Here is a 14,427-nt window from a genome sequence, read left to right on the forward strand (position 1 = left end):
TACCCCAGCTTCCTCCACAGTCCAAAGACATCAATTTGGGGACCAGGCTGATTGATACTCTAAATTGACCGTAGGTGTGACTGTGAGTGTGAACGGTTGTTCGTCTCTGTATGTTGGCCCTGCGATGGACTGGCGACCTGTCCAGGGTGAACCCTGCCTCTCGCCCGTTGACACTGGGATAGGCTCCACCCCCCGCGACCCTTACTAGTAAGGAATAAGCAGAAGATGACGATGGATCACCAATCAGCAGTTTTCTACAGCAGAACGTAGGGGTGGGTGTCATGTGACCAGAGGCCACACACATTTACTTCATGGACGACAATGTTCTTGTCGGACAGAGACAAAACTCGGAATAACCGCTGTTTTCTAACGACCTTAAACTGAATAAGGTCACAGTCGGTGATGATGAAGGTGCAGTATTCTGCTTTAGGTCACAGTACTGAGCTGATACTGTGTGTAGTAGATATTTAATGTCACTGTGAAGACCTGCAGGAGTTTTTGCAGCATTTTTGCGACACGTGTGTCCGTCAAACTGCTTTATGACAAATCCCGGTGTTATGAGTGAAACCGCTTCCATGGTAACATCTGAAAAACTGGTGTGGAATATAGGGATGTGATGTGGGTGTGTCCTCCGCTGTCAGTCCATCAGTGTGTGTGAACATGTAAAACACCTCAATCGAGAAGTCGTCTCGTTACCTCGTCAAGGAGGTCATGTGATCACTGGTGCTGGCAGGTCAGTCAGCAGGATCACTCAGAAACTTGTCGGTGGATTTCAGTGACATTCGGTTTCGATGACAGAGAAGCTGATTAGCTGTAATCGATCCTGATCTGATGATGTCACATCACCTTGGTGGAGTTGAGTGGCGATTGATCAGAGGTCATGGAAAGGTCAATGTTTGTGGCATTTTTGGGCCTCTGGAGAAAAACGCCGCCGCCAGACCTCCGTGTCGTCCGTTAATCCCTCGTCGCAGACTCCTCCCACCGCACTTACATGACAAACACGTAGCCGTTCCATGCTTGGTTCTTCGGTTGTAGCCCAGCCCCCCAAACACCTGCAGCATCTGGAATCCAAATCTGGGGCAGATTTGTCTGGTTTGGGGTGTATGGCGGCCTGCCCTCATCACATCGCATCAAACACGTCTCCTCCCTGGTGCTGACCCCCCCAGACCCTCCCGTGGTTGGATGGGGGTCGATGCTCATGCTCCATTGAGTGAAATCAACTCAACTCCTCCACATGCCTTTGCACTCAGGACTCGGTCGCCCCAGTCAAGACACGTACCACAAGTATGATGGTTTGTAGCAGAGGAAAGACGTGACCTCTCATAGAGAAGCCTGTAAAAGGAGGGATGCACCGTGTCCCGGGGCGAGAGGATGGCCGTGGTCTGTTGTTGCATCTATTCTGTGTTTGGTGCATTGAAGCAGTCTAATGCATTCGATTGGGAGGCTGGATACGGCCATTGTGCAGCCACATAAAAGGGGTCAGCAGTAGCCTAAAGGTTAAAAGGGTCCACGGTCGCCGAGTACTTCCTCATGGGGTAATGTTGGTTCTCTGTATATGATATTGTAAAGAGTGGGGTCAAGACCCGGGGCCTGGCGCTGCAACAATGTGCACACACAAAAGCATCCATAACCTGTTTTCTACACACAGACATTTATAGAGGATTTGCATTCAAACTTCACCCCACACGGACGCGCAGGGTTCAGGAAGCAGGCTGACGGAGAAGAAGCAGAGGAACCTGACATGTTTGCATTATTATTGTTCACATTATCTCAATAGAAGTCTCTAGTAATGGTAGGTAGAACAAGTCCTTGTCCAGTGATCGTTAGATCATCTCCAGCTGTCTTGGCTCCAAGTTCTACATCAGATCCACCAGTAAACACCAGACCGGTGGATGGTGGAGGTTCAGTTCTACATCAGATCCACCAGTAAACACCAGACCGGTGGATGGTGGAGGTTCAGGTCTACATCAGATCCACCAGTAAACACCAGACCGGTGGATGGTGGAGGTTTGGTTCTACATCAGATCCACCAGTAAACACCAGACCGGTGGATGGTGGAGGTTCAGTTCTACATCAGATCCACCAGTAAACACCAGACCGGTGGATGGTGGAGGTTCAGTTCTACATCAGATCCACCAGTAAACACCAGACCGGTGGATGGTGGAGGTTCAGTTCTACATCAGATCCACCAGTAAACACCAGACCGGTGGATGGTGGAGGTTCAGTTGTACATCAGACCCACCAGTAAACACAAGACCGGTGGATGTTGGAGGTTCAGTTCTACATCAGACCCACCAGTAAACACCAGACCGGTGGATGTTGGAGGTTCAGGTCTACATCAGATCCACCAGTAAACACCAGACCAGTGGATGGTGGAGGTTCAGTTCTACATCAGATCCACCAGTAAACACCAGACCGGTGGATGTTGGAGGTTCAGTTCTACATCAGACCCACCAGTAAACACCAGACTGGTGGATGGTGGAGGTTCAGTTCTACATCAGATCCACCAGTAAACACCAGACCGGTGGATGTTGGAGGTTCAGTTCTACATCAGACCCACCAGTAAACACCAGACTGGTGGATGGTGGAGGTTCAGTTCTACATCAGATCCACCAGTAAACACCAGACTGGTGGATGGTGGATGGTGGACTCTTAAAAACCTGGGTTGCTAACAAGAGTCTGGAGGAGCCTACAGAGGTCATGGAGGTCATTAGAGGTCATCAGGGGAAAAACAAGAAGCCTGAAGCTCAGTGGTGGTGACCTTGAAGTCATGTGACCCTGGTGTAGCTCCTTCCTAGGCTAACGTTAGCTTAGCACTGCTAACGTAGCATCCAGGCTTCCAGCATCATCAGAGGGTTCATTGGTGAAGATGACCTTGATGAACTAAACCTGGAAGATCATCAACTTTTGTTCACCAGAGCTGATTTACTGGTTCAATCACCACAATCACATGGAGCGATCCTATTGGCTGCTGGGGGAGGAGCCAGGAGATGACCACTTCCTGCTGGTGGAGGAACCAGGAGATGACCACTTCCTGTGATTCTTATTTTGTCAATAAGATGGAATAGTTGCTATGTTTTGGAGCGTTACGCCACTGCTTTGTCCACACTGTCCTCCATAACCTTTCCACCAAATCCTCTAGTCCTTCCTGGAGAAGTAGCCAGCAACAAATTTGATTGTTTATTTTCTACAATTTTAAGTCAAGTTTAAGTTAATCTTATATGTTGTGATGAATTGTTTAATTGTTTTACTGATTGTTGGGCACTCTGTTGAAGAAATGTTCATTTCCTGTTGAATCCAAATTGGATGATTGGTTTTTCACCAAATCTTTAATATCTCTCATGTCTTGATGGGTTTTATCGTTTGATCGTCTCGCTGGCGAGCGAGAGCGAGCAGTGGTGCGTGGATGAGGTTGCTACATTTAGCGGATACCCCTGACAGTTGAACACGTGTGGTCTGCTGAATCATTCCCCGGATAAATAAACGGCAAAACACTTTTAAATGACATATCTGTGATAAAAAGCTCTTCATCAAAATTAGAACTAAAATAAATCTGCAGCCGGCGTAGATCAGTGTGGCAGCGACAGAATGGACACGTCGCAGAGAGGTAGAACCTTTGCAACATCAAGGATGAAGAAAATAGCTTTGTGCTAAAAATAACTGGAGCATCATCTATTTATGGAAGGGAAGGAGAGAGGGACGCATAAAATCTCCATGTTTACCAGACAAATTAGCAGCCTGTCAGACACTGACCTGATTGAGATCAGAGGGTTCAGGATATTTTGCTGTTCTTCATCAGACAGAAGCACCACAGTGGGCGTTGACCATAAATCAACGTTTATACTTGTTCATTATAGTATGACTGATGGACGTTTCAACAGATATTGTTGTATGTTTGTGTCAAAAGTAACACACCAATTTTGAGGGAAAGTCTCTTGCTGTGCATCGTTCTCAGAGCCAGACAAGAAGAGAGACTCTCCTCTAGGGAGCTGACAGCCATGCCAGCCTGTGTTTATTTGACAGAGGCCGCGCATATGAACGAACATAGTTGTCTGAGAACAAACACCATGTAAATATGCCAGAATTTGTTAGAATAACTACTTACTTAGCTTCGCCCAATGGCAGGTAGTGGGAGGGGGGGGGTGTTAGCATCAGCTAGCTCAGGTCCAGGCTAGTTAGCTTAGCCCAATGGCTGGTAGTGGGGGTGGAGTTTTAGCATCAGCTAGCTCAGGTCCAGGCTAGTTAGCTTAGCCCAATGGCTGGTAGTGGGAGGGAAGTGTTAGCATCAGCTAGCTCAGGTCCAGGCTAGTTAGCTTAGCCCAATGGCTGGTAGTGGGGGTGGAGTTTTAGCATCAGCTAGCTCAGGTCCAGGCTAGTTAGCTTAGCCCAATGGCTAGTGGTAGGTGGGAAGTGTTTGCATCAGCTAGCTCAGGTCCAGGCTAGTTAGGTTAGCCCAATGGCTGGTAGTGGGTGGGAAGTGTTAGCATCAGCTAGCTCAGGTCCAGGATGCTGGTGTGTCCAGCAGGAATCCTCCTCCTCATCATCATCAGTAGCAGCAGTCGCTCTTCTAGTCCTCAACAAACCTTTGGTTCTGTTGACCCAAGTTCCAGTGGAGCTTTGGAGGTGCTGCGTCAAATCACTGCGCCCAGTCAGGAAAGTAGTTCCGGCTACGTGTCTGATTCTACCACTACAACGTCTCCTCATGTTAAACTGGTATTCATCACCAAGGTTACACACAACCCTCCTGATATTAATGCAGGCAGAGACGGAGCTACGCTAACACTTCCCACCCACTACCAGTCATTGTGCTAAGCTAACTAGCGTGGACCTGAGCTAGCTGATGCTAACACTTCCCTACTTAGAGACTTTAACTAAAGGTTGTCATGTCCCTTTAATGTCTGGATTTGCTTTGGGGTTGAAGGTGTTACAGTGCTGCTTGTCTCCACGTATTTGCGTTTCACATTTGGCATTAGCATATTGTGCTGAATATGGTGGACTGGCTGCTTCCAGTTAGCTCACTGCTAACTAATGTGAAGGAATTGCTTCATCACGCGGTTCTTCAGACTCTTCTCAAACCAAACGGATCAAATCATCAAAAGACTTTGATGCTTTCATAAACAATTAACTTGCTGGGAAAAATATTGTGTGACCACATCGCATCATGTGATGGAGGAAGGACATCAAATCACAGGGGCAGTTTCAGTGGATATAAAAATAGTACACGCCCCCTAGTGCAGGATGAGTCATGAAACCTTTGAACAGTTTTAACAGGAAGAGGAAACAGAATGTTTGTGTAAAAATACTCTTGATACTGATTTTTTAACATTTTTCATCTTTAAAGGGATCATTAATCGCAGGGACACTCGTCAAAGACTGTGGACATGGAGTTTTCATTTCATGAGACTTCTGAAATTGTGGAAGAATATGTGTCTGAGGCTCCGCGTCCTCACGTCCCAGGATCAGTGAAGCGTACCAGGAACACAAGCGTCTCACCAGTGCATCAGCAGGACGTGACTTGGGGGAGAAGTTTGTATCGTCTAAAGCCCCTGGAGGCAGAAGCGCCGGGAGGTCACGTCCTAATTCATTCCAACATCAGTAACAGAGGCTGAACTGCTGCCTTGATTATACCAATTTACCCCCCCGACAGACAGACACACATACACACACACACACACACACACAAAAGGAAGACATATAATTACACCATTTACTCTGGAGTGCCTTCCTCTCTCGGGGCGCTGAGTCAACACCCGGCGTTGTTGTCTGCTGTCATTGTGACTGAAAACTACAATAACTGTCACAGTTTAGAGAAAAGCAAGGCTGCTCTCATAGCACACGGGGTTGTGTTGTAGTAGTAGTAGTAGTAGTAGTAGTAGTAGTATTTGGGCTGAGTCATGTTGTCTAAGAGGGGGCTGAAAGGCCTGACAGAATCAAACAAAAAGCAAACCAGGAAGTTTAGGACATTTGGAGGAAACTGTTTCTCATCTGGAGGAATCAGGATCGGTGCCAGTGCGTATCGCAGCGCGTATCACAGCGCGTATCGCAGGCGTATCACAGCGCGTATCGCAGGCGTATCACAGCGCGTATCACAGCGCGTATCACAGCGCGTATCACAGCGCGTATCGCAGGCGTATCACAGCGCGTATCGCAGGCGTATCACAGCGCGTATCACAGCGCGTATCACAGCGCGTATCGCAGGCGTATCACAGCGCGTATCGCAGGCGTATCGCAGCGCGTATCGCAGCGCGTATCGCAGCGCGTATCGCAGCGCGTATCGCTGCGCGTCACTGTTCTTCAGTGAACGTCGCTGACGCTGATTCCTCGTCAGTCTGGATATTCCAGGATGAGGTTGTTGACTCTGGAGAACCCGGATCAGCTCATGTCTCCCTGCGTCTGTGTGTTCCACGCAGCCATCAAAAGTCTTTGTTGTTTTTGATGAGGTGTTGGTCTTCTCTCCGTAAGGTCGTTCAGAGTGGAACTGTGGGCGAAGACGCCGTCAGAGGTGTCAGGCCGGTCCAGGAGAACTCAGTGGACGGTTGTTGTGTTCGTGTTTCTGAGGAACTAAACTTGTCCTGTCGGTCCTTGCCGGCTCTCCTCAGGTTCATGAAACAGAAAATCCTCCATTAACAGGTCGACTCAAGCTCCAGAAACAAAACCAGTTCTGAGCGCAGGGACCCGGGTCATCGCACAAAATGCCTTCCTTCATTTAAATAAACTCAGGAAAGCTGCCTTTATTTCATGTACGTAGAAAACAATGTGCTGTTATTGTGTTATCTTAAGGTAACTAGGCTTCTTTTCTCATGGTAACGAGTTAATTAAGTTATCTTAATTATATCTATAGTTTTGAGATGAAGCAGTAATTAACTCCTGATGGGGGGGGGCCCTAGACACCATCAATCACATCAGCTATGGATGTAATCAACCAGGAGGGCGTCAGTATTCTGATGTCTTGAACGCTTGAGCCGACCTCAGGGGAGCAGAGCTGTCAGTCAGCACGCAGGTAGACGTCTCCGACCCTGGTGACTGTTAAAGGTCAGCTCCTACAACGATGGTGAAACGGCGAGGAAGTCCAGCTTTCAGAGACGTGACGCACAAATAAAGTGTTGGTATTAGCACTGTTAATACAGCTAATACAGGCCACTGGTGAGAGCCTTCATCCAGAATACAGTGAGAACCTTTCTTTCACTCGTGAGTTGGTGTGTGAATGAATGAATGAATGAATGTGTAAACAAAAGTGGTCTCTGTCCTGTGGTTGTTGTCACACTGCTGGTGTCACCGTGTATCAACAGAGGATGAAGTCAACAAGAGACAACGCTCAGTGTCACAGTCCCTGAATATCATTTATCCACTCGCACCAGTCAGTTGGTGTGTGTGTGTGTGTGTGTGTGTGTGTTTACAACTGAGTCTTGAGTTGATGTACATAATGCAATTCAGTGAAATGTTCATGTCCTTTAAATTGACAACCATTGATAGCTTGATAACTTTCAAAGATGCGACTGTGTAAATCAGTGGCCCAGTATCGGCCCAGTATTGCCCGCTCTGGGCCAGTTAGCATCGTAGTTAGCAGCACAGACATTGTGATGTCACCTGAGGAGACACAGAGTTAAAGACAAGAACGCACCTGTAGACACAGACCCCTTAAGCCTCCCATGTCAACTGGAATAGCTCTTCTTTTTTTTAAGTTGGCCGACAGATGATTTGCACCTCATATCAGACACATATTATCATCTCTAAAAGATCTTTTCTGTGTTGGCGTGTTTTCAGTTTTGAGTCTGGACTTTGTGGTTGAGGGTCACGGCTCTTCTCTGATTTATGTATTTGTGTTTTCCTGCCATCATAATCGTCTACTCTAGATGGAAGATACAGGGCGTCATGTCACTCACTCTCCTCCTCCTCTTCTCTGCAGTAAGTCCCCTTTCAGTCAGTGTGCATGGATCAAGATGAAGAAACTGGAGGCGGATGATAAATTCATGAGGGGAAATTGATAAAGAATGCCATCTAGTGGCCAGATGTGGAGAAACACTCATGTTGCCACTCAAGGCCAGTGAGTTACAGTTGGCTGTCAAACTCACCAAAATATTGAACAGCAGGAACAACGGCCACATAATAAAAAAGTGTGTGCAGTTCTGTATTCTTCCATTTGCTGTTGAAGTGATCTGAATGGCTCAATAAAGTGTTAGACATGGCAGTTGAACAAGACAGGTACCAGGTGGCTTTGGTCGTGTGCATGGTGGATTTGTGAGACACCTCTATAGCAGCGTGGGACGTTTCTAGAAAAAAATTCAGCCACATCAGAATCAATGAAGCGTGAATTTACCCAAACACTTCATTGACATCAGGTCCACAGACAGCTGAAACCTGGTGGTCCAAGGACTGGGGTTTACCTGCTCAGTTCCAAGGGGTTTTGTATTCTGTGTTCAGTTCTGTCTTTTTCTTTTTTGGCTCACGACGGCTTATAAATCCAGAAGATGAACTCATCCTAAATCAGTGAGTGTACCAGTAGATCAGTGCCATGCGGATGTGGTGAATCATGTGACGTGTTTAGAAAAGGAAGATTCTCGTGATTCATGTGATGTAAACCATCATTGCAGCAGGTACAACCTCCTTGTCTGTGGCCCTAGCTAATGGTGGTCCCAGCTAACGGTGGCCTTAGCTAACGGTGGTCCCAGCTAACGGCGGTCCCAGCTAACAGCGGTCCTAGCTATCGCTGGTCCCTGCTAACGGTAGTCCTGGCTAACGGTGGCCCTGGCTAACGGTTGTTGCAGCTGTAGTCATGCACTGCTGGCTTCTTTACTACTTCATGTGTTCTAGCAGTCAAGGCAGTGAGAAACAAAGCACTCACAATGAGGAGAAAACTATGAAAACACCAAATTATAGCCATGGCACGGTTAAATTCTGAAGTGTACCATTATTACTTTCAATCTGCAACAATTGTGACTGATTGTGATCGTTGTATCAGGCTTTGAGTTGTGTAATGGCATTTCGCCCTTGGCTCGATCCCTTGGTGACAATAAAGGCAACTTATACTGATACTTATACTTATGGCACATAAAAATGTGTGTTGTCCTAAAAGCACAAAGAATGTAAAAGAGTCTTTATCCTAAATTTAAAAACAGATTTCATCTCAGTGAAGCAGGCGCTTTACTCCACACCATGAAGAGACTGGGTTTACCAACAAGATCAGTGTTCCTTTTCTTTCAGGGAGTACCTGGTCATGTGTCTGACTGTTGGACAAAGTTCCTGAAGTGGAACAGCAAAGATGCTTTTCTAACTTGTACGCTGGCCTGCTCAGGTCAGGGCCCCCGGCACCTTTTGATAGGTTTTTGTTTGGAGGCTGGGAAACCACGACTTCAGTGACACTTTATCTTTACTCCAATGAGCCGGTCCTGCTCGGCCTCCATTTCCAAGGTCAGAAATGAATCCAAGTTCCGGCAGTGATCAACAAACACCACCAGAGGGCAGTGTTACACTTCCCAGGCCTACTGAGTCTCTCCAATTTAAATTCTTCCAGCTGTTTGTGTTTATTTTTACTGTAAACAACATCAAGAGACGGCCAGAGAAAGACCAGAGCCTTTTAGTGTGTTTGAAATCACCTTGTGAGTTGAAGGAAAGGTGGAATAAGAACCCTGGACGTTACTGTTGTGTTCCAGAACTGATCAATACTGCTAAACTGGAACACCTGGAGTCGTCAGGTAACTGTCTTACTGGACACGTGCCTCGACTTTTGAGTGACGTGACTGAGGAGGAAATCTCTGAGTGTCATTTCGCAGAGACGATTGCTGACCCGATGTTGGATCCTTGTCAATAACAAGTGATATTCTTCAAGTACCTGGAGTGTTCAGCTGCTGCTCCCCTTGTGCTTTCTAATGCCCAAAAAATCTGGATGTGACACCGTGTTGGAAAGATGTATAAGAATAAAGACAGAAACGGTTCTTGGGAATTATTCCCTTAACAGCTTATATTCATGTTTGTTTGTCAGCACAATTACACAAAAACTATCAAGCTCATTTTGACCAAACATGGCAGAGGGGCGGAGCCTGGACCCAAGAGGAACTCATTAATGTTTGAGTCATACGGGTCATAGCACTGGGCGGCCCGGTGGAGCAGTGGTCCTCACTGTGGCCCCCCAGCAAGAAGGTTGTGGGTGGAGCCCCGGCTGCAGCACGGGGTCTTTCTGGGTGAGTCTCCATGTTCTCCCTGTTCCTGCTGGGTTCTCTCTGGTACTCCAGCTTCCTCCACAGTCCAAAGACATCAAGAGGGACCAGGTTAATCCAGACTCTAAATTGACCGTAGGCGTGGCTGGGAGAGCCAATGGTTGTCTGTCTCTATGTGTTGGCCCTGCCATGGACTGGTGACCTGTCCAGGGGGAAGGCTGCTGGGATAGGCTCCACCCCCACCACCCTGAACAGGAGGAGAGGGAGAACATGGAGGGATGGGTCATAGCACCACCTGGTGGTGGCAAAAGTTTTTGTTTTTTTACTGAGACCACCCTTGTGAGTTGACTTGATCATCTCTGATGTGCTCAAAACCGCATCACCACGGCGAGGCAGGAAACCATAGTAACTGGACTCTACATGGTCAGAGTTCGGTGTGTGTGTGTGTGTGTGTGTGTGTGTGTGTGTGTGTGTGTGTGTGTGTGTGTGCTCTCAACCAGACCAGCAGACTCACTAACAGACTGCACTTTTATTGAGAGGAAGGTGGGGAACGAGCAGCTGTAGCTCATCTTTATAGGCATCGATGGGATCATGATATGCAAGATTAATCACAACAAACAACAACAAACCCAGTGTTTCTGCTTCCGTCCCCTGCAGCTCCGGCACCAACACTGATCCAGAACAGTAATCCCCAGCTGGAGAGCAAACAACATCTGGGCCTGGAGCGCCGGGAGAGGGCCGAATCTCAGCAGGCTGGACGGCAGATGGTGACACTGCAGCAGCACTTCTCCAGGTAGAGGACGCCAGCCTGCACGCACTCTTAACACAACTCACCTTCCACTCACCAGCAACGTCTGTAGGTACAAATACATACAAACCTCCCAGAGACCCATGAAGGTCACCGTTGCATTGAGGCTGACCAACTTCTCATCAGCACAGCAAAGTTACTTCATGATGTTGCAAGTAACAGCTCGCCACCGTGTGGTTTTTCTGGCAGTATTGGAGCGCTAGCTAGCTAGTAGCATGATTTGTAGTCCAGCCTGAAACTTCTCTGACTTCTAGGAGTCTTTGAACAATAAAGTACAGAGACTGGATGTCTGTCGTGAGTTTTAAACCATTTTTGTGCTGACAGCTGCCCTGTTGGAGCAGCCTGGCGTGTGAGGATACCACCACCGATTACTAGGTGGTTGCTAGCTTGTTTGTTTTCACAAGCATCTTCATGAATCTGGCCAATGCCATCAACAGCCAGTGTGACTTACACTCTTTCAGGAGGAGGAGGAGCGATGAAGGGTTGATCCAGGCTTTGGCTCAGAATGACCTCATCTACATGATTATTGTAATTTAACTGAAATTACAGTATGGACTGCTGTTAAAAGCTGATTTCATTCAAAGTGTCATCCATCCATCATCCATCCATCATCCATCCATCATCCATCCATCCATCCCTACATCCATCATCCATCCATCCATCCATCATCCATCCATCATCCATCCATCATCCATCCATCCATCCCTTCATCCATCATCCATCCATCCATCCATCATCCATCCATCCATCCATCATCCATCCATCATCCATCCATCCATCCCTTCATCCATCATCCATCCATCCATCCATCATCCATCCATCCATCCATCATCCATCTATCCATCCCTTCATCCATCCATCATCCATCCATCCATCCCTTCATCCATCATCCATCCATCCATCCCTTCATCCATCATCCATCCATCCATCCATCATCCATCCCTTCATCCATCATCCATCCCTTCATCCATCATCCATCCATCATCCATCCATCCATCCATCATCCATCCATCCCTTCATCCATCATCCATCCATCATCCATCCATCCATCCATCCCTTCATCCATCATCCATCCATCCATCCCTTCATCCATCCATCTATCCCTTCATCCATCCATCCATCATCCATCCTTCATCCATCCATCCATCTATCCCTTCATCCATCCATCCATCATCCATCCATTCACCCATCATCTATCCATCCATCCATCCATCCATCCATCATCCATCCCTCCATCCCTCCATGTTCCCCCTCTTCTCCTGTTGAGGGTGGTGGGGGTGGAGCCTATCCCAGCAGCCTTCCCCCTGGACAGGTCACCAGTCCATGGCAGGGCCAACACATAGAGACAGACAACCATTGGCTCTCCCAGCCACGCCTACGGTCAATTTAGAGTCTGGATTAACCTGGTCCCTCTTGATGTCTTTGGACTGTGGAGGAAGCTGGAGTACCAGAGAGAACCCAGCAGGAACAGGGAGAACATGGAGACTCACCCAGAAAGACCCCGTGCTGCAGCCGGGACTCCACCCACAACCTTCTTGCTGGGGGGCCACAGGGAGGACCACTGCTCCACCGGGCCGCCCCAATTCAAAGTACCATTTTTAACTAAAATATTGTGGTGCTGCGGAGACGTCCTGGCTGCACTCCGTCCTCAGGACTCTAGTACTGCACATCACATTGCAACTGCGATCAGTAAAACTAGGATGTTAACCCGTCCCTATAACCATGGAACCGTAGATCCCATCCAGTGGATGCCCCACTTTTACTCCTAATCTGCAGTTTGTAACTTGGTTCGAGGCCGATGACCGTCTGCAGCATCGCACCCCAGATGACATCACGTCCAGGTTCTGTGTCGCTGCTGCAGACGGTCCTCCTCGGTGTTGCGGTGTTATGCACCTGGGTCATGTGAGGTTCTTCCTTGCCGGTGGCGACATCTTAATGACAAGCTGTCCGACAGACATCCATCAAATCCTGAGCAGCGAATCTGATGAAACACTGGTGACATCGGCTCGTTCCATTCGGTGCAGAGTCGCTGCACGTCCAGATCATCAGAGCCCAGACCCGTTATAATGGAGGATGTCACGTCTGTTAAAGACTCCGGCGGCCTGCCTGCTTATCGATCCCCCCTCCCTGCGTGAGGCAAAGAGAAATAATAACTAGGCATTATGTCCAGCAGGCTGTTAGCCCGCTGACACCCCCCAACCCCACACCCCTCGATTGAATTTCGATTTCATCTGCATATGCTCAGCGAGGTGTGAGATTAGACCCGTGATGACTGGTGACTGGGAGTTAATTCCCCCCGGCCATGAAGATATTTAGGAAAATTACAAATTATTAATGCACGTTAGCATAGTTGTAGTGGAAAAAAAAGAAAGCATCATGAAACTGGAATATTGCAGTTCAAAGTTGGTCAAATCTTCAGAATTGGACTGTTTTATATCCTCAGTTTCATTACAGCACACAAGCAGCGCCAGCAAACCTCTCAGGGCTCTGAAGTGCTAAAACTTCATTTGAGATAAAGTGACTTTTTAAAGTAATTCTTGTATTTCAAGAGCAGGTATGCTTTGCTTATTATGCTCAGCTTATTTCAATTATTATAAAAGACAATCTGGACCAGTTGGTTTGTTTGCAACAGATTGCATCGGTTTCTGCTCGTTAAGGAAGAGGAATTTACTCAAGAAGTCTTGAAAGAGGATTGTTTGGGATTGTTCGACAAAGGAACGTCCGGTTTCATTGTTGTTAACGCCAGCTGAACATGCTGGACTCAACAACATCCTGGACCTGAACGAGCTGAACCAGAACACTCGGAGGAGGAACTGCAGTCTTGTCAGGGAGGAACCAGGCTGGGCGGGAGTGTGTTGGCTGTTTACGGAGAGTGCGCAGCTGTGCGTCATTCCCAGCGTGGTCCACAGAGAGTTCAGAGACCCACTTTCCCTTCAAAGTACAAACACACAACGATGACTAACGATGCGCTGAGAGCACCGAGGACCCGGGCGATGGCGAGAGGGGAAGCAGCATGGCGTGATGGCTGAACAGAGAGAATGAGATGAATGTTGATGGGAGTCTGACGAGCCAATTACCCATGAAGAAGTAGGTTCAGCGCTGAGGGAACCAGAACCATGATGCATTGTGACAGCTGCTCTCAGTTGAGGCTGAGATGTTTGTGGTTTAATGCATCTGAAATTCTCCTCATTGGGCCTTGAATGTGTCTTCAGAGTTCTTCATGCTCTTAAAGGTCCCATGAATGAAACTGTCGTGTGATGACTGTTCATCTCATTTGTGCTGATAAATGCCAAATGTAGCATTGCAGGGATGAGGTGTTTTTGTTGTCCAACAGGACGCTACTGTCGTTAGCATGGCAGAAATGAGGAGGTTTTTTTTGTAGTTCAACTTCAAGTTTAACTACAAGAATGCAACAGTTAGCAGTGCTAAGCTAACGTTAGCCTATGAAGGAACTACACCAGGGTC

The 14,427-nt window shown here is 47.7% G+C and overlaps 1 protein-coding gene across 8 annotated transcripts in view; it reads left to right on the top strand.

Moving 5' to 3' along the window:
• Window positions 1-14,427, top strand: part of LOC147251704 (nck-associated protein 5-like) — a 50,421-nt gene that overhangs the window by 1,671 nt on the left and 34,323 nt on the right. For 2 of the 8 annotated variants that reach the window (XM_086219563.1, XM_086219564.1), the window contains exons 1-2: window positions 7,762-7,905; window positions 10,812-10,947. In XM_086219563.1, the coding sequence (XP_086075689.1) occupies window positions 7,854-7,905; window positions 10,812-10,947 (188 nt within the window). In that variant the 5' untranslated portion in view covers window positions 7,762-7,853. Of the gene's footprint in view, window positions 1-7,761; window positions 7,906-8,365; window positions 8,488-8,577; window positions 8,595-10,160; window positions 10,179-10,811; window positions 10,948-14,427 lie in introns of those variants that run through there. The other 6 variants (XM_086219558.1, XM_086219559.1, XM_086219557.1 and 3 more) reach the window with 5 other exon arrangements.

The sequence above is a fragment of the Aulostomus chinensis genome, chromosome 12 (assembly GCF_037954235.1).
Source record: "Aulostomus chinensis isolate RoL2024-O1b breed Wild chromosome 12, RoL_Achi_v1.0, whole genome shotgun sequence".
Classification (NCBI taxonomy): domain Eukaryota; kingdom Metazoa; phylum Chordata; class Actinopteri; order Syngnathiformes; family Aulostomidae; genus Aulostomus; species Aulostomus chinensis.